The sequence below is a fragment of the Mesoplodon mirus genome, assembly GCF_964341445.2.
Source record: "Mesoplodon mirus genome assembly, chromosome: 1".
Taxonomy (NCBI): Eukaryota; Metazoa; Chordata; class Mammalia; order Artiodactyla; family Ziphiidae; genus Mesoplodon; species Mesoplodon mirus.
In genome coordinates, this window is record NC_138976.1 from 75,425,207 (window position 1) to 75,451,748 (window position 26,542).

At 40.2% G+C, this 26,542-nt stretch overlaps 1 protein-coding gene across 3 annotated transcripts in view; it reads right to left on the reverse strand.

Moving 5' to 3' along the window:
- KANK1 (KN motif and ankyrin repeat domains 1) overlaps positions 1–26,542 on the reverse strand; it is a 192,113-nt gene that overhangs the window by 56,209 nt on the left and 109,362 nt on the right. For all 3 annotated transcript variants that reach the window (XM_082620052.1, XM_082620053.1, XM_082620051.1), the window contains exon 3: positions 3,822–3,941. In XM_082620052.1, coding sequence (XP_082476178.1) covers positions 3,822–3,858 — 37 coding nt within the window. In that variant the 5' untranslated portion in view covers positions 3,859–3,941. The remainder of the gene's footprint in view (positions 1–3,821; positions 3,942–26,542) is intronic.

A 26,542-nucleotide genomic window follows, 5' to 3' on the forward strand; every position in this document is an offset into this window, starting at 1 on the left:
TAAACAACAAGGTCCTACAGAATAGCACAGATAACTATATTCAGTATCTTGTGATAGGGACTTCCCTCGTGGCTCAGTGGGTAAGACTCCATGCTCCCAATGCAGGGGGCCCGAGTTCAACCCCTGGTCAGGAAACTAGATCCTGCATGCATGTCGCAACTAAGAGTCCACATGCCGCAATTAAGAGTCTGCATGCTGCAACTAAGGAGTCCGCACACCGCAACTAAAGATCCCACGTGCCTCAACGAAGATCCTGCATGCTGCAACTAAGACCCGGCACAGCCAAAATAAATAAATAAATATTTTTAAAAAATCCTGTGATAAACCATAATGGAAAAGAATATGAAAAAAGAATGTATATATAACTGAACCACTTTGCTATACAGCAGAAATTAACACAACACTGTAAATCAACTATATTTCAAAAAAAAAAAAATCAGTACCTTTTACCCAATCTAACTGAAGGACTCAAAGGGGAAGTCAGAGTATAAAAGGACTTGTGAATGGTCCCTTACCCAGTTTAAACTCTAAACAGGGACGTGACCATGGGATGATCAGTCTTCAGGTGTGTTTTGCAGCCAAGGGCACAGTTTAACTAGGTGGTACTTTTCTCATCTGTCTTCTTTTGCATCTGCTTTATTCCTAAGACCATGGAAAGTGTTTCTTTTGCCAGTGCTCTGACTCCACCATCACACAGGATTTCTCCTCATGTTCTACAGAGCCCAAAGCAGTGATTTTTCAGGGGTAAGGGTAGGGAGGGAGACCCCTTTTGGGCATAACACATCTAGGGGAAGTACAGTTTAAAAAAGCATATTTAATATTACACTTTATTTTTGGAAAATGAAAAAAAGCCATATAATTTACTCCACATTTAAAACTTCTACTAAACTATCCAAATAATGTAACTTTTTCTCATGGGAAGGATCAGTAACCAGCCTTCATTAGCTGCCATAAAGCTCTCTTTATCCCATCTTAATCTGGGTTTGTAAATGTTCTTATGTTAATTATATTTCAAAAAGTATATTTATAACTCACATACACTTTTGCATTGTTTGAGTTTGGCTTTTTTTTTTTTAACAATGGGCAGGTATCTCTTTTGTAATACAAAGTGAGAAAAGAAAATGTAAAATAAAGATTTTTATAAATATAATCTCCACTATGTAAAATGCATAAAATTTAAAGAAGGAAATAATGCCATTTGCAGCAACATGGATGGACCTAGAGATTGTCATACTGAGTGAAGTCAGACAGAGAAAGACAAATATCATATGATATCGCTTATATGTGGAATCTAAAAAAATGGTACAAATGAACTTATTTACGAAACAGAAATAGAGTCACGGACATAAAAAAAACAAACTTACGGTTACCAGGGGGAAGCTGGGGAGGGATAAACTGGGAGATTGGGATTGACATATACACACTACTGTATATTGATATAAAATAGGTAACTAATAAGGACCTATTGTAGAGCACAGGGAACTCTACTCGAACTCTGTAATGACCTATATGGGAAAAGAATCTAAAAAAAGAGTTGATATATGTGTATGTATAACTGATTCACTCTGCCGTACAGCAGAAACTAACAACACTGTAAATCAACTATACTCCAATAAAAATTTAAAAAATAAATAAGTTAAATTAAGAAAAAAATTTTAAAGGCCATATGGAAAATGAGCAAAACATTTATTTTGGGGTGGTGGTATTACCAGTAATTCTTGCTTTATTTTGTTGGAAAACACTAAACTTGTGTATTATAAAATTTTCTCTAATGAGTTTCATATATATGTATGTGTATGTATATGTATACATAATGTATACATGTATATGTATCTGTGTATGTACATACACACATATATTTATACACATATATGCATATATAAAATTAAAGTAATTGTGTATGACTAAGCCTCTAATCAGATTTGCTTACAGGCTTACAGAGGTCATGGTGATTAGAATAAACAAAAACCTTCCCTTGCCTTGTCCAGGCACCTTTGTGCAATAACAATTCACACCCTGACAGCCCAGAAGTCACAAATCAGAGAGCTTTTCTTCACTTTCAGACTCAGTCCCCAGACCTGTTAGGCAGGACACCAGGTGAGGAAGAAAGGTTATAAGTGTATCATCAGACTTCAGGAACAAAGGAAAAGGGATACTCCAGGACAAGTCAAGTTGGAAAGGGAATTAGGGTCACTTGGGGTAAGTATCTAAACCCTTGAATATATTGATTCTGCCAGAGATACCAGAGCGTTCCGAGGCACCAACAACTTCGAGCCTCCTTCCTCTGAGTGTGTGAGAAGAACTGAGGGCAGGAGAGGGAAGGGAGATCATAGCATCACGGGGGACTGAAACCCGCCCACAACTCTCAAGAAAGTTCACAATGTTTCAATCTCTTCCCTTATCAAATACTCGACTAGGGAAACAAGTAAGAATCCTGACTTTCCTTTCTTCACTTAGGTAAGTTACTGAGCTTTTCTGTGCCATCATATAGGGATGACAGTGGTGGTAGTGGTGATAACAGCATACTCTCCTAGGATTACTATGACTGTTAAATATGAGAATGCAGGCAAAACATCTTGGGCACCATGGTAACACTAAGTGTTCATTAAATGTTAGGTATTGTCATTCATATTTTATTAATGACAGCAGTCCTGAGCAGAATCTGTAATAGTCCTGAGAAGCTGAGCACTAGAAAGGATAGGAAACAGAATGAACAGAGTAAGATCAGTTGTTGCATAATAAACAATTGAGTTTATTTAGGTTTGGTTTGGGGCAAGCTAGAGCATCTTTCCAGAGAGGATACTTGCAGCTGGGATGGCTGAAACAGAAAGCCACACACGGGCTGGGTGGGCCCAATTCAGAGGTCTCCTCCTTCTGCTGTTGTTTTACAACTTACAGGGCAGTTGTGTGCACATTTCTGGTGCTCCCATTGGTTCTAACCCTGCAGGTGATGTCTTACACATGGAGAAACAGTCCTGCCCCATAATTCATGGTTAATGCAGGAGATGGGTCTCCCGATTCCAATCCACATTCTCTCCATTACCCAGTGCTCAGAGCCAGCAGAGTGAAGACCTTGGACTCAAGCACTCCACAAGAATTCCCACATACACAATTACTGCTCTCACACGTTCTGCTATTTGGCAGATAGCTCAAAAGAGGAATGAACACTTAGAGTACCATTTTGGATAGGTTGTCATCTCCTGTCATATACTGTCTCTTAGGAGGCTTTTCTCAGCATTTGTTCTATAAATTTCTCCAAAATCTTATATAAGCAATATTGGAATAGATATGCAAACTCTATAGGTCTCTAATATAACCAAAGCAATAATCAGAATACAAGTCTTTATGATTCATAATATATTTGGTTTGCTGCACATTCCCCTCTGGAAAAGTTACTTTAAATAAACAAAAGCTGCTTGGGAGTGGATACTAGGAACTGGTTTTAAGCATTCAAACTCATTTCCTCGTTCATCGTTCAATACATCATAAAGAAGCGCAAGAGGAGTGTACATTACTCTTGCATCAGCATTCAGTATTTTACATTTATCTTTCAACACTCCAATAGAATTGACTTAGGTAATAATTTACCTAGCTGATTTTTGTACATAAAGACTCTAAAGATAAAAGCAAATTCTCTAAGAGATTAAACAAAACAACAACAAAAAGCTTCAATGGACAGAAATTGCTTGAAATCCTAGTTATCTAGGCAACTTATTATTTATCCATTATTAAAAAAGAACTAAATTAGTTTGAGCAAAGACACACACACACACACACACACACACACACACACACAAACACACTCCAGAACATGGAGTTACCTGAGGCACAGCCGTTAACCTTTGTGGTGTGAGCCATGCTGGCTTGAATCCAAAGACAGATACAGAAAGGAGTGAGGAGTCATGCAAATTTTATGCATCAAGTTCCCAAATGCACTCAACCTGAAACAATAAAGAGAGCCCCATCAACATAGGTCATTTAAAAATATGCACAACACTAAATCTTAGACTTCTGTTTACAAAGATGACTGCTAATGGAGAGAACAAATTGGAAGGGGGCAGAGACAGCCTGTGGAACAAGGTGGTGACTGCCCCGGACCCGGCCACTGGGTGTTGAGAGTGACACACCCACAGATGCACCTGTGGACAGGTGCTGAAAGCAGGTCTCTAGACACAGTACTCTTATGGGAGATAAAATATGTTCTCCAGAAATGTGACTTTTTAAGGAAGGTGGCCTTCAAATACAAACATGTATCATTCTTATCATTTCACAAACTATTTTTCATTTTTACACTTATCCTTCTTTCCAAATGTTGGTTCAATAGTTTCATTTTCTCAGTTGCACCAAAGCAGCTGTTCACCAAATGCTCATTTTTTTAAACGGTTAACTTCGTGTGAATTACTCTGTGATAGCTCAAGCTTTTCACTGACCTAGTCTTTTTAAAACATAAATCTGACCCAGGCAGTCCCTGTCTTAAAAAAAAAAAAAATCTTCAAAATCTCCCATTTTCCCTGTTGGATAAACTTCAAATGACACAGCACAACATGTGGTTTTGAAACATTAGGGTTTGTTAGGCAACATATTTCTTATTTTATATCGATTCTCTGCTTAAAAGTTAATTGAGATTACAAGACATATTCCAATCACAAAATTTAAAACAAAAAACAAGAAAAAAACCCCACTGCTCCAATCTTTGCTTCTTCAAAATGCCTTTTGAGAAATGTTGGCAAGGGCTTCCCTCGTGGCACAGTGGTTAAGAATCTGCCTGCCAATTCAGGGGACACGGGTTCTAGCCCTGGTCCGGGAAGATCCCACGTGCCGTGGAGCAACTAAGCCCATGCACCACAACTACTAAGCATGTGCTCTCGAGCCCACAAGCTGCAACTACTGAAGCCCGTGCACCTAGAGTCCCGTGCTCCGCAACAAGAGGAGCTACCGCAATGAGAAGCCGGGGTGCACCACAATGAAGAGCAGCCCCCGCTCGCCGCAACTAGAGAAAGCCCGTGCGAAGCCACGAAGACCCAACACAGCCCAAAATAAATTAATGAATTAAAAAAAATGTTGGCAAGGAAAGCAAACAATGGTACAGACAGAAATATTCCATTTCCACTGTGTCCAAATTCTCACTCTAAAGCAACAAAATCTGAAGAAATTGAGTTTAACGAATTCCAAGCTGAAAAATAAAAGTGTCAATTTAGAAACCCACATGAGCTTCCCAAAACAGAATGCTAAAATAAATAACATATCCATTTATCCTGGATTCTAATGCAGCCATTGATGTCATTTAAGAGCTTTTAATGATAAAAAAAACTATTCTGTCATAACCTATTTTGTTAAAAATACATATGTACATATTTACACATCTATTTAAAATAATTAGAAGTAAATACACCAAAATGTTCATTGTGGTTGCCCTTCAGTGATGCAATTATGGATGATTTTAGCTCCTTCATTACGTTTGTAAATAACAATTATTTTAAAAAGAAACATTAGATACTTCCTGTCAACTTGGTTTTATCTGCTTTAAAATGCACTGGAGAAAGAAAAAAGTATTTTAAAACACTACGCAAAAGAAAACTATCAGGCCACAGTCATGGAGATCATAAGAGATTAGAAATATAAACAAATTGGAAGGAAGAGGAACCAGCTGATTGCTTTGATCACACAGGGTGAGGATTTCTTGCTGCTTAGCTAGGGAAATTTTCTTCACTGTTTGAATGGGTTTGCACTATGGTTCAAGGCTGACTACTGAACGCAGCTCAGTGCAAACTCTAAGGACCGGTTTCTACAGGCTGCTTCTGACAGCTGTGCTCCTTGCTTGGCTTTTCCAGCTACAGTGACTACTGCTCAGCTCACCCACAGAGACCTGATTCTCAGCCTCCCACTGGAGGCCCCCAGCTCCCTGCTGGTCCCCAGTTTTTGTCTGGCAGCACACCAGGAGAGCAGGATGACTCTAATCTCTCTATGTGGCAATCACCTGACATTCTGTTGGAAACAGGCACTGGTTCAGGTCCATGGCATTGAACTTGGAGAGTCAGAGATAGCTGAATCAAAAGGCAGACTTCAGGGATAGAGTGAGCATTATGTCTGACAAATGTAGCTTTGTTAAGAAAAAAAGGTGGGGAATGGGTAAACTGAAGAAGGATGAGTGAGTTGATGAGGGGGCAAAAGAAAGAAGCCTAGCTTCTGGAATTATTCAACTAATTATACTTCTAAAAGCCAATAACAACAAAACCTAAGCAAAAACTGTTTACTGGCCTCAATCCAGCCCTATGTGTTTGTATTCTTGCTTCATAATGGCTTGTAAATACCACCATTTAAATTCTTGAGGGCAAACAGAAGGCCAGAAGAAACAAGCTGCTTGTGTTATGGGTGAATGAAGTATGTGTCAAGGTATTTGGATGGAGATGTGCCCAGAATCTTCCTAGTCAAGCTTCATAAACTTTGGTCCAAGGTTCTCTCCTGTTATTAACCTCTTTCACCTGGCAGAAGATTTTTATCTCAGATTGAAATTGGTCTCTCCCACCCTCCCCCAAACTGAACAATAAAATCAAAATGAGGAGGAAGCCTAAAATTAGGAATCACAGGCATATCACTGGTAAAATAACAAAACATGCCTGTCACTGGGTGTGGATCCTGGCAGTGTCTGTGCAGAAACAACAGTTTTATATTGTGTATTGATTTTTCCCAGTTATTGTTCATGCCTGACAGGTGGCCTCAAATTGTGAGGACTCAGTCTTCTTCATGATATGCAGATTCTTATGTCAGTGAATTGTATAAACCAGAAAAGATTTGGCCGTGATCCATTCTGTTACAGATCAATAAACTGCTTCTTTTCACTGTCAGAGAAGACTGCAAACCAGTAAATCTTAAGTGGTTCAACAGTGGCTTGGTTTTGCTCACTAAGAAGAAGTGCCTCAAAAAGACTTAGGAAAATACATCAACAGAGAAAATAAAGAATTTGTCTTCTTGTCTGTTTATTTTAAGAGACTAATCTGCATTGAAGAACATTTTAGCAGCTCCCCAAGTATGGTGCAGAGAATAACGCAGGGGTTGCATGAATTAACCCCATAGATACATTAGCTTAATATGAAACAGATATGAAAAAGAGCTAACTAGATCTTTTCTAAGAACACATCAATGAAAACAAATAAATGAAACAGAAATTTGATGTGCACTCTAGGCCAGCACTGCCAACCAATCAAATGGCATTGCCTTGGTTAGAACCAAGATAATGATGATGATGGCCACAACACTGATGACAATGCTGATGACAGCCAGTGTTTATCAAGCTCTTACGCTGTTCTCGAAACCTAAAACATCATCTACTCCAAGCTGCACCATTATTTTAAGTACCTTTGAGTTTAAAAAAGATATTGCTAATTAAATGGTAATAAAGTGCTTCTTTAAATTACATTAATTGTAAGACATATCCTCATTTCCCAAGTGTTAAAATGTGAAAAATGTGCATCTTGGAATTGGCAAAATGATGTTACCTTTAAAAGCAATTTTAAAAGCACTTAACAGTTATTACCTTAATTAAACCTCACAACAACCCTATGAAGTACAAAAATCCTCTTTCCATTTTACAGATAGGTAACTGAGGCACTGGGAGGTTTAAAATGTGCCGAAGTCACACAGCTGGTAAGTGAAAGAGCTACAATTAAAGCTAAGCAATTCGGCCCTACAGCTCATGCTCTAGCCCCTGTGATTAGTGATTTAGAGTGAGGGCACTATTTCTTTAACAAATAACAACATATATGCGCATAGTAAGGTCCCTTTCAAGGAGTCACCTAAGGGATGTATATGCCTATTGCAAGGATGCTCTGTTCAAATCCCTTTTAGGTAGAAAGTTATGTTTCAAAGTTTTATGCAATATTGGTTTTAAAGCAATTGTATTTCCAGCTTTACTCTTTGAGATTACATATTTAAGAGCTTGAGGAGCTACTTATATGACACACAGGGTATATCTTAGCACTTACTGGTCATACTCTCTTCCAGACTCCACATGATATTAATCAGCTTGATTATCAATCTTGTTCCTTACACTTTGCCATGAATGTCATTTGACTCTTTCAAAAAATTAAGTACACTTAAAATTTTTTCCGCCACTGAGGACAGGTGAGAGATTCTCAGTGGAACTGCAGGAGTTTAAAAAAAGGACAGGATCAGTGCAGCATAACTGGAATAAGAACCTTGCTGCTCAAAATGACAATTATGAAAGGGGAAACAACCATTTTGATGTGTAAGTTCTAGAATGTCTTTTATAGCATATAGTATTTTTCCTAAATTAAAGAAGCAATATAGGGCTTCCCTGGTGGCACAGTGGCTGAGAGTCCGCCTGCCGATGCAGGGGACCCGGGTTCGTGACCCGGTCTGGGAAGATCCCACATGCTGCGGAGTGGCTAGGCCCATGAGCCATGGCCGAAAAGCCTGCGCGTCCGGAGCCTGTGCTCCACAACGGGAGAGGCTACAACAGTAAGAGGCCCGTGTACTGCAAAAAAAAAAAAGAAGCAATATAAAGAATTTGACAAAATCTAGGCTTCCCTGGTGGCCCAGTGGTTAAGAATCCACCTGACAATGCAGGGGACACAGGTTCGAGCCCTGGTCCACTAAGATCCCACATGCTGCGGAGCAACTAAGCCCGTGCGCCACAACTACTGAGCCTGTGCTCTAGAGCTCATGAGCCACAACTACTGAGCCCACGTGCCTAGAGTCCATGCTCCGAAACAAGAGAAGCCACCGCAATGAGAAGCCCACACACCACAACAAAGAGTAGCCCCTGCTCGCTGTAACTAGAGAAAGCCCACGCGCAGCAACAAAGACCCAATGCGGCCAAAAATAAATAAATAAAATGAATTTAAAAAAAAAGAATTTGACAAAATATGGAAAAGACAAAACATGCAAAAAAATAATCATTTACTATCTCACAATCCTAATGTTCCACTGTTACCACCTGAGGCTATTTCTTTTCAATATATTGACTATATGTATATTTTAATTACCTTAATGTTTTAAAGACTACATCGTCCTAGAATTTGTACCAGCCACTATTTTGTTTCCATTTTAGAGAAATAAGATAAACTAAAATATTATGCCATTCCCAGAAGCTCACACACTAGTGCTGGAAGCAGACAGAGACACAAAGAAGAAAGCACTGAAACAGCAGTGTATACACAGTTCAACTCCAATCCATAGTAAGGTGGTCTTACTTTGCCCAAAAAGGGTGGGAGTAGCTGAAAAATGTATTCAGAAGAAATCACTTGGCCTAAGTCTTAAAGGATGAATGAGTGTTTTTCAGGGCAAGAAAGGTGGAAGGGCATTCTAGGCAGAAGGAACAGCACATGCAAAGGCAGGAATGAGAAAGTGGATGTCTCAAAGTGTGGTTCCCAGACCAGCATCATCATGATCTTCTGGGAACTTCTTCGAAATGCAAATTCTCAGGCCGCCCCAGACCTACTGAATCATAAACTTTGGGGGTGGACCCCAGTAGTTTGAATGTTAACAAGTCCTCCAGGTGATTCCAGTGTAGGCCAAAGGTTCTCAAAATCACTGACTTAAACGATGGGTTAACTGGGGAAAAATTATGTCCTAAGGCTCCAAGAGCCAGGAATGGCCTCTGATTTTAAGAAAATGATACCCAGGGACTTCCCTGGTGGTGCAGTGGTTGGGAATCTGCCTGCCAATGCAGGGGACATGGGTTTGAGCCCTGGTCCAGGAAGATCCCACATGCCGCGGAGCAACTAAGCCCGTGCACCACAACTACTGAGCCTGCGCTCTAGAGCCTGGGAGCCACAACTACTGAAGTCCACGTGCCTAGAGCCCATGCTTCGCAACATGAGAAGCCACTGCAATAAGAAGCCCGCACACCGCAATGAAGAGTAGCCCAGCCTGCCTCGACTAGAGAAACCCTGCGCGCAGCAACAAAGACCCAGTGCAGCCAAAAATAAATAAATAAAAAATAAAATTTAAAAAAACAGAAAAGAAAATGATACCCAGTGATTTAGAAAACATCCCCCAGAATGCCTGACCTTTCTCCATTCACTTATTCAAAAAATACTGATTGGGCATTCAGCATATAAGAGGCACACTGCTGGGCACTAAAAAGGTAAACAAAATAGACTCAGTTCCTGACTTTTGGGGGCTTTTAGGCAGGAATTACACACATACTTACACACATACCAGCAAATTTTTAACAAATTATGCGAAATGTATAATATAGGTGTAGAGTGAGACTAATAGAGGCTGAACTTCTTAGGATTAAAGTTGAGAGTATGGAGATGGATGAAATGGGTGGTCCTTAGAGGCTTCTTTAAGGAAATGACATTGTAGGTGAAACCTGAGGGATGGGTAGGAGTTAGCTGGGGGGTGTATGAAAGATAAGAATGGTCCAGAGAACAGAATGGAGCCCAGAAACAGATTGACACAATGATCTCACCTGCTTTTCCCCAATGGTATATGAAACTCAATAAACTCAATAAAGGAAGGAAGTCTTTTTAAAAAATGGTGCTACAGCAATTTGCTATGTATAGGCAAAATAACAAAGCTTCATCTTACTCTTTCACCATATGCAAAAATTAATTCAAAATGAATCAGTTTTGAGTGTAAAACCAAAACAACTATAAAGCTTTCAGAAGAAAATGTAGAAGACCCTTGCAAACCCTTGCAGACCTAGGGTTTGGAGAAAAGTTCTAGATGTGACACCAAAAGTTGATAAAGTGGACTTCATCAAAATTAAAAGTTTTTTTTCTGTAAAAGAACGGCCCAAAGGCTCTGAGGCAGGGAAAGTTCTACCAGCTGAGCAACTGAGTTTATTCAGAGAGTGAGACAGCAGACTGGGCTGAGAGGAGAGGTGAGCAGAGGCTAGATTATGAGATTTGCTGGACCTTGCTGGCCATGGTAAGGAAAATGAGTTTTATTCTAACTGCAAAGTAAAGTCATTGAAGGTTTTAAAGCCAATGAGTAACATAATATAAATGGTCTTATTTTCAAGTAGTTTGCGTATTAGGCTTTCTTTAGGGAGAGGTAGGTCAGGGCTTCTTTAGTTATATTATCATGGTGAAAGGACACTGGACCTTGCAGGAATGGTTTATTCAGACCAGTCCTTTGATTTGACTTTTCAAAAACATTTTATTTTCTACTCTTTAGAGCAGAAAGGCTCAGCCATGCTAAACAGGAACTTCCCAGATGTTCTTGTGTTTTCCCCAGAAGATACAAGTTCTTATTTAGGAGAAACAGAGGAGGTCAAGTGCCTAGATCACAAGGTACTTTATAATTTGCTGCCTGACAAAAGTTCCCAGAACATTAAACTGTGTTCTCAATACAGCATATGCACTTCAACTGAAAATGGTTACGGGAAAAGCTGGAACCAGAAACCGAATCCAGAGATTTAAAAAGACAGAACTAGCATCTCCTGTGCCCCAGCCACAGTCAAGTTCAAGTTGCCCTTAACATGCAATACAAGCTATTCCAGTAAGTCTTGAATGCTGCCTTCCTTCAGCTGAAATAAATCTGATTTATGCTTTTATACTTTTAATAAAGACTCAGAACATTCTCTGCTATTTTGTTGTCTCGGGCTTTCCACCTGGGACAAGCATACTGCTTTCTTGACTGTGCAAAAATCCAGCTCATGTTCATCTACCCATGCGAGGGGGCAAACACTAGGGCACAGGGTGGGGGAGTTGGCATCTGCTATGTAGATTTCATTTAAAAATGGGAAATGACTGAGAACACTTGTTTCCTGCTGGTATCCCATTCCACTGAGGGATGCTCTGGATAATAGCGGTATGGCGCCAGCCTGACCAGTGACAGGCCACGCCCAGGAGAGAGATCTTTGTCCTCTTGTCAGCAGACCCCTGGGGTCATTCCCACCAATTTCAAATGGGCAGAGGCCATAGATGCATCCTCTGCGGGCCAATTCAAAAGCCATCAATCACCCAACACTTCTGTCATGTTCAGCTGGGAAATGCAACAGGCCAAGGGAAGCCTATTCCACAGGTAGGATTTAAATTCCTTCTTCCTCACCTGAAGTCTGCCTCTTCCTTGCCCCGCTTCTCTGTTCCCCCTTCTAAAAGGCTCTGACAGCTACGTCTCAACTCCACCACGCTAGGAAAAGTGCCAGAGCATGGAACCTGCCAGAGAAAAGGCTTCACCCCTCACCCAGGGCAGAAAGGTTGGGCTCAAGCCAGAAACATAGTCTGAAGCCATGTCCCAAGTAGACTCACAGAGCATGCAATCTGGCAGTGCTATGGAGCCAAATGCAATCAGCTCCTGAGATGAGGGCGTTGGGGCATTAAAGAACATTTAGCCTCCTGGGTGATAACACCTAACGGGCAGGATCCAAGGCAATGAGGACGCTACAGAGCAAGATCCCCAAACTCAGAAAGACCGTGAACAGTGAGATCCAGACACAGGAGGATAAAAGGCCTGTTAGTACATTTCTATCACACTGAAGCAACGTTAATTCACAAACATTTATTTGAAACTACAGGTGGGGGTAAAGAGAAGCAAAAACAAAAATTTCTAGCCATCAAGGGAAGAGGAATGTTCATTAATGGCAAAATAGCTATTATTTCTAATTTCAAATGTCTGACAGCTGTGCTTTTATTTGTTCTACACTGATCTTTTAAAAAACTAAGTTTGGGTTGATAGGCATTTACATGTGTTGGTTAACACCTTCTAAGCCCCTCACTACTCCAAGCATGGTAGCCAGTAAACAGCAGCAGCATCTGTGTGACTTGTTAAAAAAAAGTAGAATCTTGGGCCCCACTATAGACTACTGAATCAGAACCTGCACCCTAACAAGAAGCCCAGGTGATTCGTACACACACTGACGTGGGAGAGGCACTGGCTTAGCCCTAGTTTCCCCATCAGGGCTTATGCTTCTTAACAGGTTATCTTCTATCCTGAGGGATCCATAGCAGTGATTCACAACCTTGGCCGATCGTTGGAATTACTGTCCAGGTCCAACCACAGACCAATTAAATTACTCTCTGGGGTTGGGGCCCAGGCAGAAGTATTTTTTAAGACTCCCTTAGGAGATGCCAATGTGCTATGCTTGAGTGATTGGCCTATTCCAGTGATTCTCAAAGTGTGGTCCTGGTCCAGCTGCACTACCAGGGAACTCGACAGAAATGCACATTTCTTTCTTCCTTCCCTCCTTCCCCTCTTCCCTCCTTCCAGCCTTCTCTCTCTCTCTCTCTCTCTCTCTCTCTCTCTCTCTCTCTCACACACACACACACACACACACACAGACAGACTGGGACTATCTTTATAAAAAGAGAACTCAGTAAAGCCTCAGGAAGTTCTCAGAAGGCAGGTATTCTGGTGTCTCCTTTACACAATTTATTTAGCACCTGAAATAAAAACATGTATGTTTTGTAAAGATGGCATAGAATTCATTTTAAAATGAGGATGAAGCCAGGTAGATACATGTCTGGGGCTAAGTGGGTCATAGGGTCAAAGTATGCAATGGATGAGAAAACTGTGGCTCAGAGAAGTAGGTAAATTCTTCTGTCCCATGGTGATTTGCAGGGTTTACCTGATAGCAATAGTATTTCCCGAAATCTGATAATGCAGCATCCCAAGACTTTCCCCACAGATTCTGATTCAATGAGTCTGGCATGGAGTTGAAATTTATATTTTTCACACACATCCCCACGTGATTCTTGTTATAAGAAAAGTTTGGAAAACACGTTGCTTTATAGGACTTCTACTCCCTAAGTCACTGTTTCTCAAAGTGTGGCCCTGGACCAGTCGTGCCAGCATCACCTGGAGACTAGAAATGCATATCCTTGGGCCCCACCCTGGACCACCGAATCAGAAACTCTTCAGGTGGGCCCAGCGGTCAGCGTGTTCACAAGTCCTCCAGCTGATTTGAAAACTATGGCACTAGGTTATTTTCAAAACTCTTATATATTGTAAGTGGAAACTACCCACTCTTATTCAAACACCTAGTTTTTGGTGAGAAGTACAAAGGAATTCTGGCCTCATCTGGGGCCTTGCCTGTGTCTTTCTTATGGAGGGGACTGTCCTCTTCCAAAGAACAGCATGAAAGAACATACTGAAGACAGTCTTTGGGTGTAATAATAAATTATTCATGTGGATAGGAACAGAGTGGAGTGCACTGCCAAAATGAAAGCCATTGTGCTACTGTGGTAGGATTTTTTAAAAATATCATAACATTTTACTTTAATTGGAAAGACAATCCAACAGCAACAGGAAACAAAGAAAACAAGTGGCTAATGTGGTGAGATGTCTGGGTCTTCCAAGTTCCCATCCTTTCTTTCTCTCTTCCCATACTATTGTTCTGTCAAGAAACATGTTTACCACAAAGGTTTGGTTTTGTTTTTGGGTTTTTTTGGCGGTATGTGGGCCTCTCACTGTCGTGCCTCTCCCATTGCGGAGTACAGGCTCCGGACCCACAGGCTCAGCGGCCATGACTCACGGACCCAGCCGCTCCGCGGCATGTGGGATCCTCCTGGACCGGGGCACGAACCCGTGTCCCCTGCATCGGCAGGCGGACTCTCAACCACTGCGCCACCAGGGAAGCCCCTACAAAGGTTTGAAAACCAGTTCACAGTTTCATTACATCCAAATGCAAGAGAACTACTTGCAAACTTAGGGAACACAAGACAAAGAATATTTACAACAGTGACAGGTCTCAGAGGGTTCTTGAAACCCCCAAACCAAATGCAAAGTTTTGTGGTTTCTAGCAAACCCACATTGTTCAAGTGAGAGGTTTTGCTGCTTTATGAATTATCCCAAAGAGGCCGGGACCCAAGGTAAGTCAGGAACCTCTGAATTTCCACATATTTCACAGGACACAGATTTGGACGAAAGGTCTAACAATTTAACGTTCTAAGTTACAAGAGGAAATCCATTCCCTTACCCGGAAACCTCTTTCTCTCTGGGCTTTAAAGCTGCTTGTGAGAACTGGGGGGCTCATCCACAACAGCAGAACTCCGGGTGAAGCAAAATAGCAGCCGAAGACCAGGAACCTGGGAACCACACTTTCATTTCAACGTGACCTGGAACTACCTCCAGGGCTCTGGGAAAGTTACTTAAACGGGGCTTCCCATTCTTCGCAGCTGGACTAGCTCAGCCCTAATGACACTTCCAGGCCTGACAAACATTCAGTAATTCTGTTCGTCTAAATCCCGGGCCTAACGGGTACACACGGCTCCCTGGGGCTGATACTGCCAAATAAAGTCAGGCCATAGGGAACCTTGTGTGTAGGTCAGCAGGACAGGGGTCGTGCCCCACAGACCCCCACTGTCTCTGAAGCTCCTCCTGGGACAGCAATGACCAGTCAGAGAATTCCCACCAGTCAACATAAAAGGGATGCTGAAACAGCAGGGCTCTTGTTTCTTCTCCAACTCAGCTCCCAGGGTGGCTGCTTTTTTTCTGAACCTTCCAAATTATCTTTCCCCCCTTCAACGTACTAGTACGAAATTTTCAACGAAACTGACATGTACACACCACTATATTTAAAATGGATAACCAACAAGGACCTACTGCATAGCACAGGGAACTCTGCTCAAGATTATGTAACAACCTAAATGGGAAAAGAATTTGAAAAAGAATAGATACATGTATACGTATAACTGAATCACTTTGCTGTACACCTGAAACTAACACAACATTGTTAATCAACTATACTCCAATATAAAATAAAAAGTTAAAAAAAATAAATTTTTAAGAGAGAAAGTGAAAAATCAGCTATAATTCCACTATTATCAACATTTTGCTATGTAGTTTCCCAATTCTTCCCTGGGCTTATATACACATGTGTATAAGTATATACTTTTCTCCAAGTATGTTATTTTATTTCTTTTAACATTATAGCCTTTTTTTTTTTTTTTTTTTTTTTTTTTTGCAGTACACGGGCCTCTCACTGTTGTGGCCTCTCCCACTGTGGAGCACAGGCTCCGGACGCGCAGGCTCAGCGGCCATGGCTCACGGGCCCAGCCGCTCCACGGCATGTGGGATCTTCCCGGACCGGGTCACGAACCCGTGTCCCCTGCATCGGCAGGCAGACTCTCAACCACTGCACCACCAGGGAAGCCCTACAGCCATCTTTTAAAGATAATACCTATATCTCCTTTTGATACTTGCATAGTGTCCCCTTTCATATTTGTGCTATATTTTATTTGACCTTTTTTTAACATCTTTATTGGAGTATAATTGCTTTACAATGGTGTGTTAGTTTCTGCTTTATAACAAAGTGAATCAGTTATACATATACATATGTTCCCATATCTCTTCCCTCTTGTGTCTCCCTCCCTCCCAGCCTCCCTATCCCACCTCTAGGTGGTCACAAAGCACCGAGCTGATCTCCCTGTGCTATGCAGCTGCTTCCCACTAGCTATCTATTTTATGTTTGGTAGTGTATATATGTCCATGCCACTCTCTCACTTTGTCACAGCTTACCCTTCCCCCTCCCCATATCCTCAAGTCCATGCTCTAGTAGGTCTGTGTCTTTTTTCCCGTCTTACCCCTAGCTACTTCACTGACCTTTATTTCTGAATATTTAGATTCTTTCCAATTTTTTCTTATTACAAACTCTTTGAGAAACATATTTTTACATACAGCTTTGTGTACGTATCCAATAATTTGCTGTGGATCAATTCCAAGAAGTGGATTTGTGAGAGGAAAAGACTGAGCCTGTACATTCTGATGGGTAATGTCAGGTTGCCCTGCAGAAAGGTGTCAATTTAAACTCTCACCAAAACCACGTGGGAGGGCCAATGAAACTGGACTCCATGCCTATGTACGTTTATTGTTTTTAATACAGCACACACACCCTCAAAACAATGTACTGAAAATCTCTCTGTAAACAACATGTTTTCGCTAAGTTTGTATTTAATACAGCAATTTTAGTTGCTCAACATGGGATTCTATGTTCATTCTTCTTCCTCGGCTCAGAGTAATTTATATTTTATAAAACTCAACTCCTGTATGTAACATTGTCTCTGGGGGTAAATTTATAGAAAAACTTAATTCTCTCATCCAGAAGTCTGAGGATGAGAAATCCCTGACTGACTGAGAGTGCTTCTTGACCTACGACATGATAACGGGGGCTTGATGTGTAACCAATTAATCAGAACAGAGATGTGAATAAATCCCAGACTTCTGTCCTAAGACTGAAGAGGTCATGGTGTTGAGAGAACACACTTAGTTGAGTACTCACAGCTGGACCCAAAGTACCTTCTGAAACAAGTACTTCTTCATCCTCTCAGAACAGGTATCTAATGTACACACACCCCCAAAACAAGCAGATGCTTATAGAGAGAATGCTGGTAAACCAGAGAAGAAAGTTCTAGCCTTTCCTAGAACTGTGAGACCAGATTCCTTAAATTAATGTTGTGGAGCAAAAATTAATACAGCCAATTACACACAACATAAAAAAATTTTTTGAAGCTATGAAACAAAGTAGATTGTTTTTTTTAAAGAAAGAACTAGGAATATAGGGGGAAATACAAAATTTATATATACTTATTTTGGAGGTGCCCTTATAGAAATAAAACCATACTGTTAAAGACATATGTATATATTATATACAGTATCATATGATCATAAAGCTCTTAGTTGCTATGCATTACAATCAAAAGGGCTCTGAAAACCACCTAAATCCAAATCCTTCTTTTGTAGATGAAGGACATTTTGTGAAATAACAGAGGTTAAATAGCCAGAATACAGTCACACAAACTAGTTAGCAGAGGTCTGTGTCTTTATATAGAGGTATGAGGAGAGGAAGGCACATCACAGTTTTTTTTCCTACTATGGAGGCAGGAGGGAATGGAACTTTCCTTTTCTGAATTTCCTATTTATTTTCTTAATCTTTTGCTCCCCACTCCTTTCCTCATAACCCTTAATAGATGTAAAAGGAGCCAGTTAATTAAAAAAAAGGGGGGGGGAGCCCATGACTGGAATTCCAAGCCCATGGAATGTATATTTCTTTATTCTTCTCATTAGCAGGAATGTTGGGCCTCTGTAGGGGATACCTTAAGATTTTTAAAGACAGGGAACTGTCTGGACAGTTCCTCTTGCTCTCACCTCCCACTAAAACACACAACTCCTGACAGAGGAGGGACTCTAACGTCTGTGTCACTATAACTTGCCTGTGGCGCAAGAGTGAAATCCAGAGTCAGAACCCATCAGGGCTCTCATTTTCCAACAACTCCCTAGACAAGCAGTGGCCCGTGGTCCAGCAGCACCAGGATCTGCTGGAGCTGGTCACAAATGCAGACTCTTGGGCCCTCGGCCCAGACCTACTGTCTCAGAATCTGCAGTTCAACAAGAGCCCCACGTTGAAGTGTGAGAAGCACTGTTTCAAGGAAGATCTTTATACCACTTTTGCTTCTCTGGAAAGTAAAATGGGGACAGCAGTAAAAGGACCATTCCATTGATTTTTCTTTATTTTCTGAATTTCCACCTTCACTTTGCAAGACTTAAGTCACACACATTTCTTCATGGCTCATGAGTGCAGAGACCAACCCCAAACTCTAATACAGCTGTCAACAGAGAACAGCAGAGCTCTGCATTTGCTTTTTTTGTTGTTTTTTTGTTTGTTTGTTTGTTTTTGCGGTACGCGGGCCTCTCACTGTTGTGGCCTCTCCCGTTGCGGAGCACAGGCTCCGGACGCGCAGGCTCAGTGGCCATGGCTCACGGGCCCAGCCACTCCGCAGCATGTGGGATCTTCCCAGACCAGGGCACGAACCCGTGTCCCCTGCATCGGCAGGTGGACTCTCAACCACTGCGCCACCAGGGAAGCCTTGCATTTGCTTTTAAACAAGCAAATTTGTAGTGAACTTTCTCAAACTGCCATGTTTTGAAAATACTGGTATTGCATACACTAAAACAGTAAAGTAACCCCTTGACCTTTTTTAAAAAATTGAAGTATAGTTGACTTACAATGTTGTGTTAGTTTCAGGTGTACTTTTTCAGATTCTTTTCCATTATAGGTTATTACAAGATAGTGAATATAGTTCCCTGTACTATACAGTAGGTCCTTGTTGTCTATCTCCCCTTGACCTTTATAAAAAATTTCATATTAACACTGGCAGGAGGGGACAAGAAGATTTATTCCATTGTACTAGGGATTGTAAGCAGACACACAATGTAACACCTTCCTCCTTGCAGAATTCTCTCTTTTTTGGACCTTTCACTCCAGTCTTCTCACTCTAAAAAGGGAGAAGGCTGTGGCAGAGATGCTGCAACGTAGGCCCATCCCTATAAACTGCATCTTACTCATCGACTTTAGTCACACCATGAGAGCCATACAGGTGGGGAAGGGGTGACAGACATGTTTTACAACCCCCTTGGTTGGCTGCCGTGGGTGAATGATGGTCAAAAACAGGATCAATACCATCATAATGCATATGCTCACAATGAATGAAAACCTTGAGGGGCCTTTAGAAGGAATGTCAGCCTTCAAGCTCCAACAAACCATGCTTGAGTGAGAATCTTTCAAGTGGCAAAGCTGCTGTTCTGAGCCGGGGTGAACAAACACATGCTCTAGTCTTCTTCTTCTTCTTTTTTTTTTTTTGCAGTACGCAGGCCTCTCACTGTTGTGGCCTCTCCCATTGCGGAGCACAGGCTCCGGACGCGTAGGCTCAGTGGCCATGGCTCACGGTCCTAGCAGCTCCACGGCATGTGGGATCTTCCTGGACCGGGGCACGAACCCGTGTCCCCTGCATCGGTAGGTGGACTCTCAACCACTGCGCCACCAGGGAAGCCCCATGCTCTAGTCTTAACAGCTCATTAGAACCCTGCTGTGATGTGAACTGATGATCAGACACAATACATGGACTTAAATCTCTGAGTTGAATTTCATGATATTACTGGACCAAATCCATACTCCATCAGTCAGTTGAGTGGCTAAGGTCAGTTACCACAGATCTTTACAATTCCACTAATTTGCTGTCTCATTTCCTTTTATGCCTTGAGCCTGGGTGGCCGTATAACTTATGGTTCAGACTGGGACATTTTTGAGAACACTAAAATGCTAAATAGATTAGATGTTGGGAAAACAGACATAAACTAGGACTGTCCCAGGCAAACTTGGATGTATAATATCCCTACCTTTAAAGAACTAATAGAAAAAGGGGAGGGAAGGGAACAACAATAATAGAAACACTGGGAGATTGCTATAAAGACACTCTAGAAACCAACTATAAAAAAAGACATCTTAACATATATCCCAATGTCACGAGGTTCATTCAATACATTCTTATTAACAAGATACAGTAAAAATGCATTGTGAACGCTAACAAAGGCTAACAGTAACATGTGATATCAAACAAAGCTGTGCTATTCCCAATGTCATCACCACTTAGCATAAACACCAGTGAAATAATTTCTAGAATGCAAGGCTCCTAACAGTACAATCTCAAACATTCTCCTGGGACCTGCATTTGACACTGACACATGTTGTTTCTCTCACTTTATCCACAGTCTCATAACTGGGTTATCTAAATGGTTTCAGGATTAAAATTCTCCCAGCTTCTATTTTAAACCAAACATGGCAACAGACACGTCCACAGCTTAACCAATTTTACAATGTTTTCACATGCATTATCTTAGCTAAGCTTCCAAACAGCTTCGGCAGATACCTTCCCCTGTAACAGATAAGGACACTAACATTCAGAGAAGTGAGCTGCGTGCATGACTCTGCAACATCATTTACTGTGTTGCTCTTCACCACTGGGCTTTCAGCTTTGCAAGTGCAATGATTATGTCACCCTAGTTTTCTAAGTATCTAGCACTCAGTGCCTAGGACAGCCAGTGTTCAAAATTATTTTTAATTAATTAAAACTCTTTTTTGAATGAGTGAATGAATTCCATAAGAAAGGAATTGGTTCATTTCTATTCCTGTGTCTATGGTCTCGCTTTATGACCCAGGGAAGGCAAATCTTGTATAGATACATAATTTTTAAAAAATATATTGAGAGGATCCTACTAAATAAAGGTGAAAGAAACAAGGAATTTACTACTAAGTAGAGCTAATACAGCTTAAAGGAGAAGGAACATGCAGAAATGGCGATCTCTAATAGGTAGTAGATGAGCTGAGTAAGGTGTATATGAAAGCAGAAGGTTGAAAGATACTAGAACAACTAGATCCTTTAGTTTTCCACCTGATTTCCTTGGACTTCAATATCAGCTCTGTGAATAACACTTTCCCCAAACTATCCACTGAAAGTCTTGGATTGGGGCTGGTGTTTCATGTCTCTGCTATATATAAGTATGGGCCAAAAGAAGTGAGGTCGTCCAGTGCCTTCTTTACTATTTGTTCTTCTGAGTCAACGAGGAAAAAATAGCGTGGAACACTTCATGAGACCCTGGCAAGAACTTCTGCTCCTAACACTTCCCTTTCAGGGCTTCTCCTCACTTGACACATGGGTGCACACAACTCTATTGAGTTTTCTCCTCAAAACCACTCCCTTAAAGCAAACTGGAATGATTAAAGAAAAAAAAAGAGTGGGGAATAAATACACATTTAATGAGGAAAGAGTATAGACATTAAAACACTATACTGTTTTTTCTGTAGTTTTCACTAGTTTGAGACCTGGTCAGTGCTAAAGATAAACAATTATAATAGAGTGAATAAATTTCATGGGAAGGCAGAGAAAAAAAACAGAGGTATAAAATGATAGTCTTCTTAAATTTAAGCTTCTGAAATTGCTTATTTCTCATATTTCATCAATATAATAAAAGTACAATACAGCATACTTATTATAATGCCAAGAAATAGAAAATATCATTATTTGATAGTGACGTATCTACCCAGAACTTAGTTGCCTAGACACTCTGTTTGGAAAACGAATGAGAAAAGAAAATAACCAAATAAATAAACTACAGGAAAAATAGTATCTATGAACTTAGCTTACATAGAAATCCCAAACCCATGACCAATTTATTCTTCTTTCACATATGCTTCTATTAAATTTGGTTGTTTGGGGTACACCCCTCTCCCCAATAGCCCTGGTCAGATTATAAGGTCATGGGGATTGCTTGAGAAGTCATAGTAACTCAAAGGCAAATTCTTATAGCACGGGAAGAGATTTTAAAATAATGTGAAAAAAAATGAAATGTTGGGATAGACCTAACTTTCTACAAGAAGCTTAAATTGTGTTCAATATATTGTTTAACAAAGTCTGTAAGAAATGCTCTAAGTTCTATGACTATGTTTTTCCATTAAAAAAAATTAAGGTATAATTCACACACAGTAAAATTCACTCTAAATTTCTGTATACAGCTTTGCAAGTTTGGACAAACATGCAGTTATTTAATCTCTGCCACAATCAAGATATAGGATACTATCACCCCAACAAACTCCTCTATACCCATCTGCATTTACCCTTCCTTCCACCCCCCATCCTCTGGCAACAACTGATCTGTTTTTCAGTTCCTATGGTTTTGGCTTTCCCAGAATGTCATATAAATGGAATTGTGCATTATTAAAAAAAAAAAGTCTGTAAGGATATAATCAATTTCAGAAAGTTTTCAAACCAAAATGGTTCAAGTGAGAGGGACAGAGAAGACATAATTACAGGGACAAATCCTGTGCCATTGGGAAAGCTCAGCTATCCAGAATAGCACAGTCTCTGATGGAGAAATACAACCTACATTTTTACTACCCTTTATTTTTAAATATTTAAAAAATATTTTAAAATGATGCCTGGTGATATTTATATTTTCCAAAGGTGTGTATTACTGCCTAATTAGGTATCCTAAACAAACTTAGAAAAACATAAAAGTAAAGCAAAGGGTCAAGGGACAGTATTAGATGCTGCTCTGCCCTGAACTGTTAGCTCCAGGGATCTACCATCGTGCTTTGGTTCTCTTGTTATTCCTGCACGTAGTCTAATCTACACTGAGCATGTGGTAAACATTCAGTAAATGCTTGTTGAGGGGAACTTCCCTCATCGTCCAGTGGTTAAGACTCTGCGTTTCCACTGCAGGGGGCACAGGTTCGATAACCTGTCATGGAACTAAGATTCTGCATGCCACATTGCATGGCCAAAAAAAATAAAAAAGAAAAGAAAACCTAAAAGTAACTCCTGTTGAAAAAAATATTTAATTTTTTTCAACAAGCATTAAGTCAGAGCATTGAGGCCAAAAATGAATTTGTGATCAAATCATGAAATAATTTAATACTTTACTTTGTTTTTGTTACATAAACCAATGTGTATATTATTAGTTTTTAAACATTAGAGATTTCATTTTTTTAAAATGTGACCTCTTTTATTTCACTGATTATTAACTTAAGGCCTAATTCTTAAACTCCTAAAAATTTCAGAGTTGTCCTTTTTACCCAGGTTAATGGTAATACTTCTTCTCAAAGCAGCAGTACAAACACAAAAATCATAGGTACTTATCATCTTAACTGAAATCATAGCGAGTGCACATTGATTTAAAAATCTGTGCTACAAGGAGATGAACTCGGTTTTTTGTGTCCCCATAGATGGGTGGGATAGGGAGGTTGGGAGGGAGACGCAAGAGGGAGGGGATATGGGGATATATGTATACATATAGCTGATTCACTTTGTTACACAGCAGAAACTAACACAACATTGTAAAGCAATTACACTCCAATCAAGCTGTTAAAAAAAAAAAATCTGTGCTATGTTTAACTACTTTCCCAGAAGATAATATATACTTCAGTCTCCAGATCTAACAGGCTAGGATCCACTCCACTTCTGTTACAGAGGTTAAAAAGACTGGCCTTACCACAGACATCAAATGGAGAAAAACCAATGCAATCATGGTAAAGAACGACACATGCTTTATGTAATGACACATCACAGACTGAACTAAAATATACATTTTCCCACATACAAAACAAATCAAAACTAAGCCTAGTTAATTTATGCTAAATCCTTTGCTTTTAAACCGAATTCTCATGAGAGAAGCTCCCTAGAATTTGAACCAAAATTTTGAGTGGACAATAAACAAACAAAAAAATGTATTACAGAAAGGATCTTATGCTGCAAAAAAAAAAGCATTTAAAGAGTTAACCAATATTGACAGTTGTTTTGAAAATAGCAAAGAGAAGATCTTAAAACAACTACAGTAAAAGTTAGTTATCAAGTAGATATTTAAAGGCAGTGGCTTTGAAAAGTCTGCGAAAGTTATGGACTTTTTCATCAGAAAATGCACACACAGAGACACACAAATCTAAATGAGATTTCAAAAGGAGAGGGAAATGGAGGACTGTCACCATACCTTCAACAGATCCATCGTTTAAAACTTTTGTTTTAAAGTATAAGATCTTTCCAAATTGTGATCTAACCAGATACTTTAAAATGACTTTCGCTTTGCTATTTTTATGTTTTCAAATAGGCTTTCCTTTTTGTTTTGTTTTGTTTATGAAAAGGCTCATACATATTAAATATGGAGCTATAAAGTAGGTGAAAAATGATAAATTTACTCAGTTGTAAAATGCATTAAAAAAATCTTCCAAGGGCTTCCCTGGTGGCACAGTGGTTGAGAGTCCGCCTGCCGATGCAGAGGACACGGGTTCGTGCCTCGGTCCGGGAAGATCCCACATGCCGCGGAGCGGCTGGGCCCGTGAGTCATGGCCGCTGGGCCTGTGCGTCCAGAGCCTGTGCTCCGCAGCGGGAGAGGCCACAACAGTGAGAGGCCCACGTACCGCAAAAAAAAAAAAAAAAAAAAAACAACTTCCAGAACACTAGGGATACTGACTCTCACCATCACTCCAACACTGGCTTACAAGAGGAAAAGGCTGCCAAGAAAAGGCACAGAAATAAAACTCTCAAAATACCAAATTTCTTCACAGTAGAAGCTCATCAGAGGGAAGAGAAAAAAAAAGATGGTGACAAGCACCTATTTACTATGAAGGACACAGAAAGAAATTAATTTGCCTTTAGAAATTCAATTACATTTCAAATAAGAATTACCTGCCACATAACTTCTTGTCTAGCTTGAATTTTTCTCCCCCTCAAAGACAGCAAATTCTATTGGCTGGTCATTCATGGAGCCACAAACCATCTCTCAGTTCTGGTGGCGGAGTGTGCCCAAGAGCCAGGAATTAGGGGTAGGAAATTTACAAAAGTAAGCTTAAGCACTGCTGAGATCAGTAAAATCAAACACTTGTTCAAAACCAGACCTGCCACTAAATTCCACTCTCCAATTTTCAGTTTGCTGAAATGTAAGTCAATTCAGAGACGTTACTGTGAAAATAATGTCTATTTTTTCAGGTTTGAGAGGATAAGGAAATGGACCTTTGAATGTTACCCTCAGAGAAAGGCTGTTCTCTCCCACTACTTCCGTAAAGTAGTGGGAGAGAACAGTGGCTTGAGGATGCCTCCTTCAAAGTTCCTTAGGTGCACAGCCATTTTCCTTAAAATTCTTTGGAATCCCAATGCTTAGAACATCCTGTACATTGCTCCATTTATGTGTTAATGATAGTGGTGGTAATGATCTTATTAGCTGTTTCACAAAACAATACTGGTTTGGAAAGGATAGAAAAAGTACTAACTAAACGAGATTACCAAGATGGATGTTCTTCACTTCCAATGACCAAAGTAAACATGTGATAAGGCAGATTTTAACGCAGGAAACAATTAGGTAAAGGACTTTCATTTGTTTATCTGATAAAGACAGAGTACACATATATAAGCCCAGACTACCTCTAACCATACTGCACACATCTAATTGTATTAATTATCACTTTCATGGGGAACCTCATTTCTTACAGCTGAATTTCTCACCATTACATGGCTTTCTCCCACACAGGACTACGTTTTTCAGGCTTGGAGTATCACTGATGGTAAATGAAAAATTGGTTATGGCTGTTGGCTGTTTAAAAACTGACATCAAAATCAAGCACTCTCTTTTAAAATTTCACTGCAACATAGGCAGACATTTAAAAATGCTGATGCGTGTTCCAAAAAAAGGATTCCCATTCAAACAGGCTTCACCTGCCTGAGCAGTTAGGACAAAGCTGAGCAGGCAAGAGTCTAATATTTTACAAAACATAGGATTGGGGATGAGAGCTTTTGGGTCCCTAACTCAGGTATGGAGTTACTCTAAAATGAAGCTATGTACAATGAGATCTGGAGACATTACCTAGAGCCTGAAACAGGCAGGCAGACAGACAGAGACAGGCAGACAGACACACACACACACACAAAGGCAGAAGGGTGTCGTATTGCTTGGTAAAATCATCCAAGATCAGCATATGGAAAGAAGATGGGTTCTTGAGGAACTGATTACTGCCAATGATAACAATGAGAGAAAATTAAAATGGAGGTACATATTTAAGTAAAACAGAGTGGAATATAATCCTAGATAAAGCAAAATGACAGCTTGGAAAGACCTTTGAAGACTGGTGAAACAACCTGTTTATAGCATCAGATCTCTGGGGGAAAAGTGCATCTTTTAGAGTGTTCTTATGGGGCACCTTTAGGAATGTAGCACTTAGACTGAGATGTGTTTTTTTATGTACTATTCATTTTATGAAGCTTCTAAGTCATCAACCTTGTTTAGATGAAGGTATTAAAGTACACACAAAGAT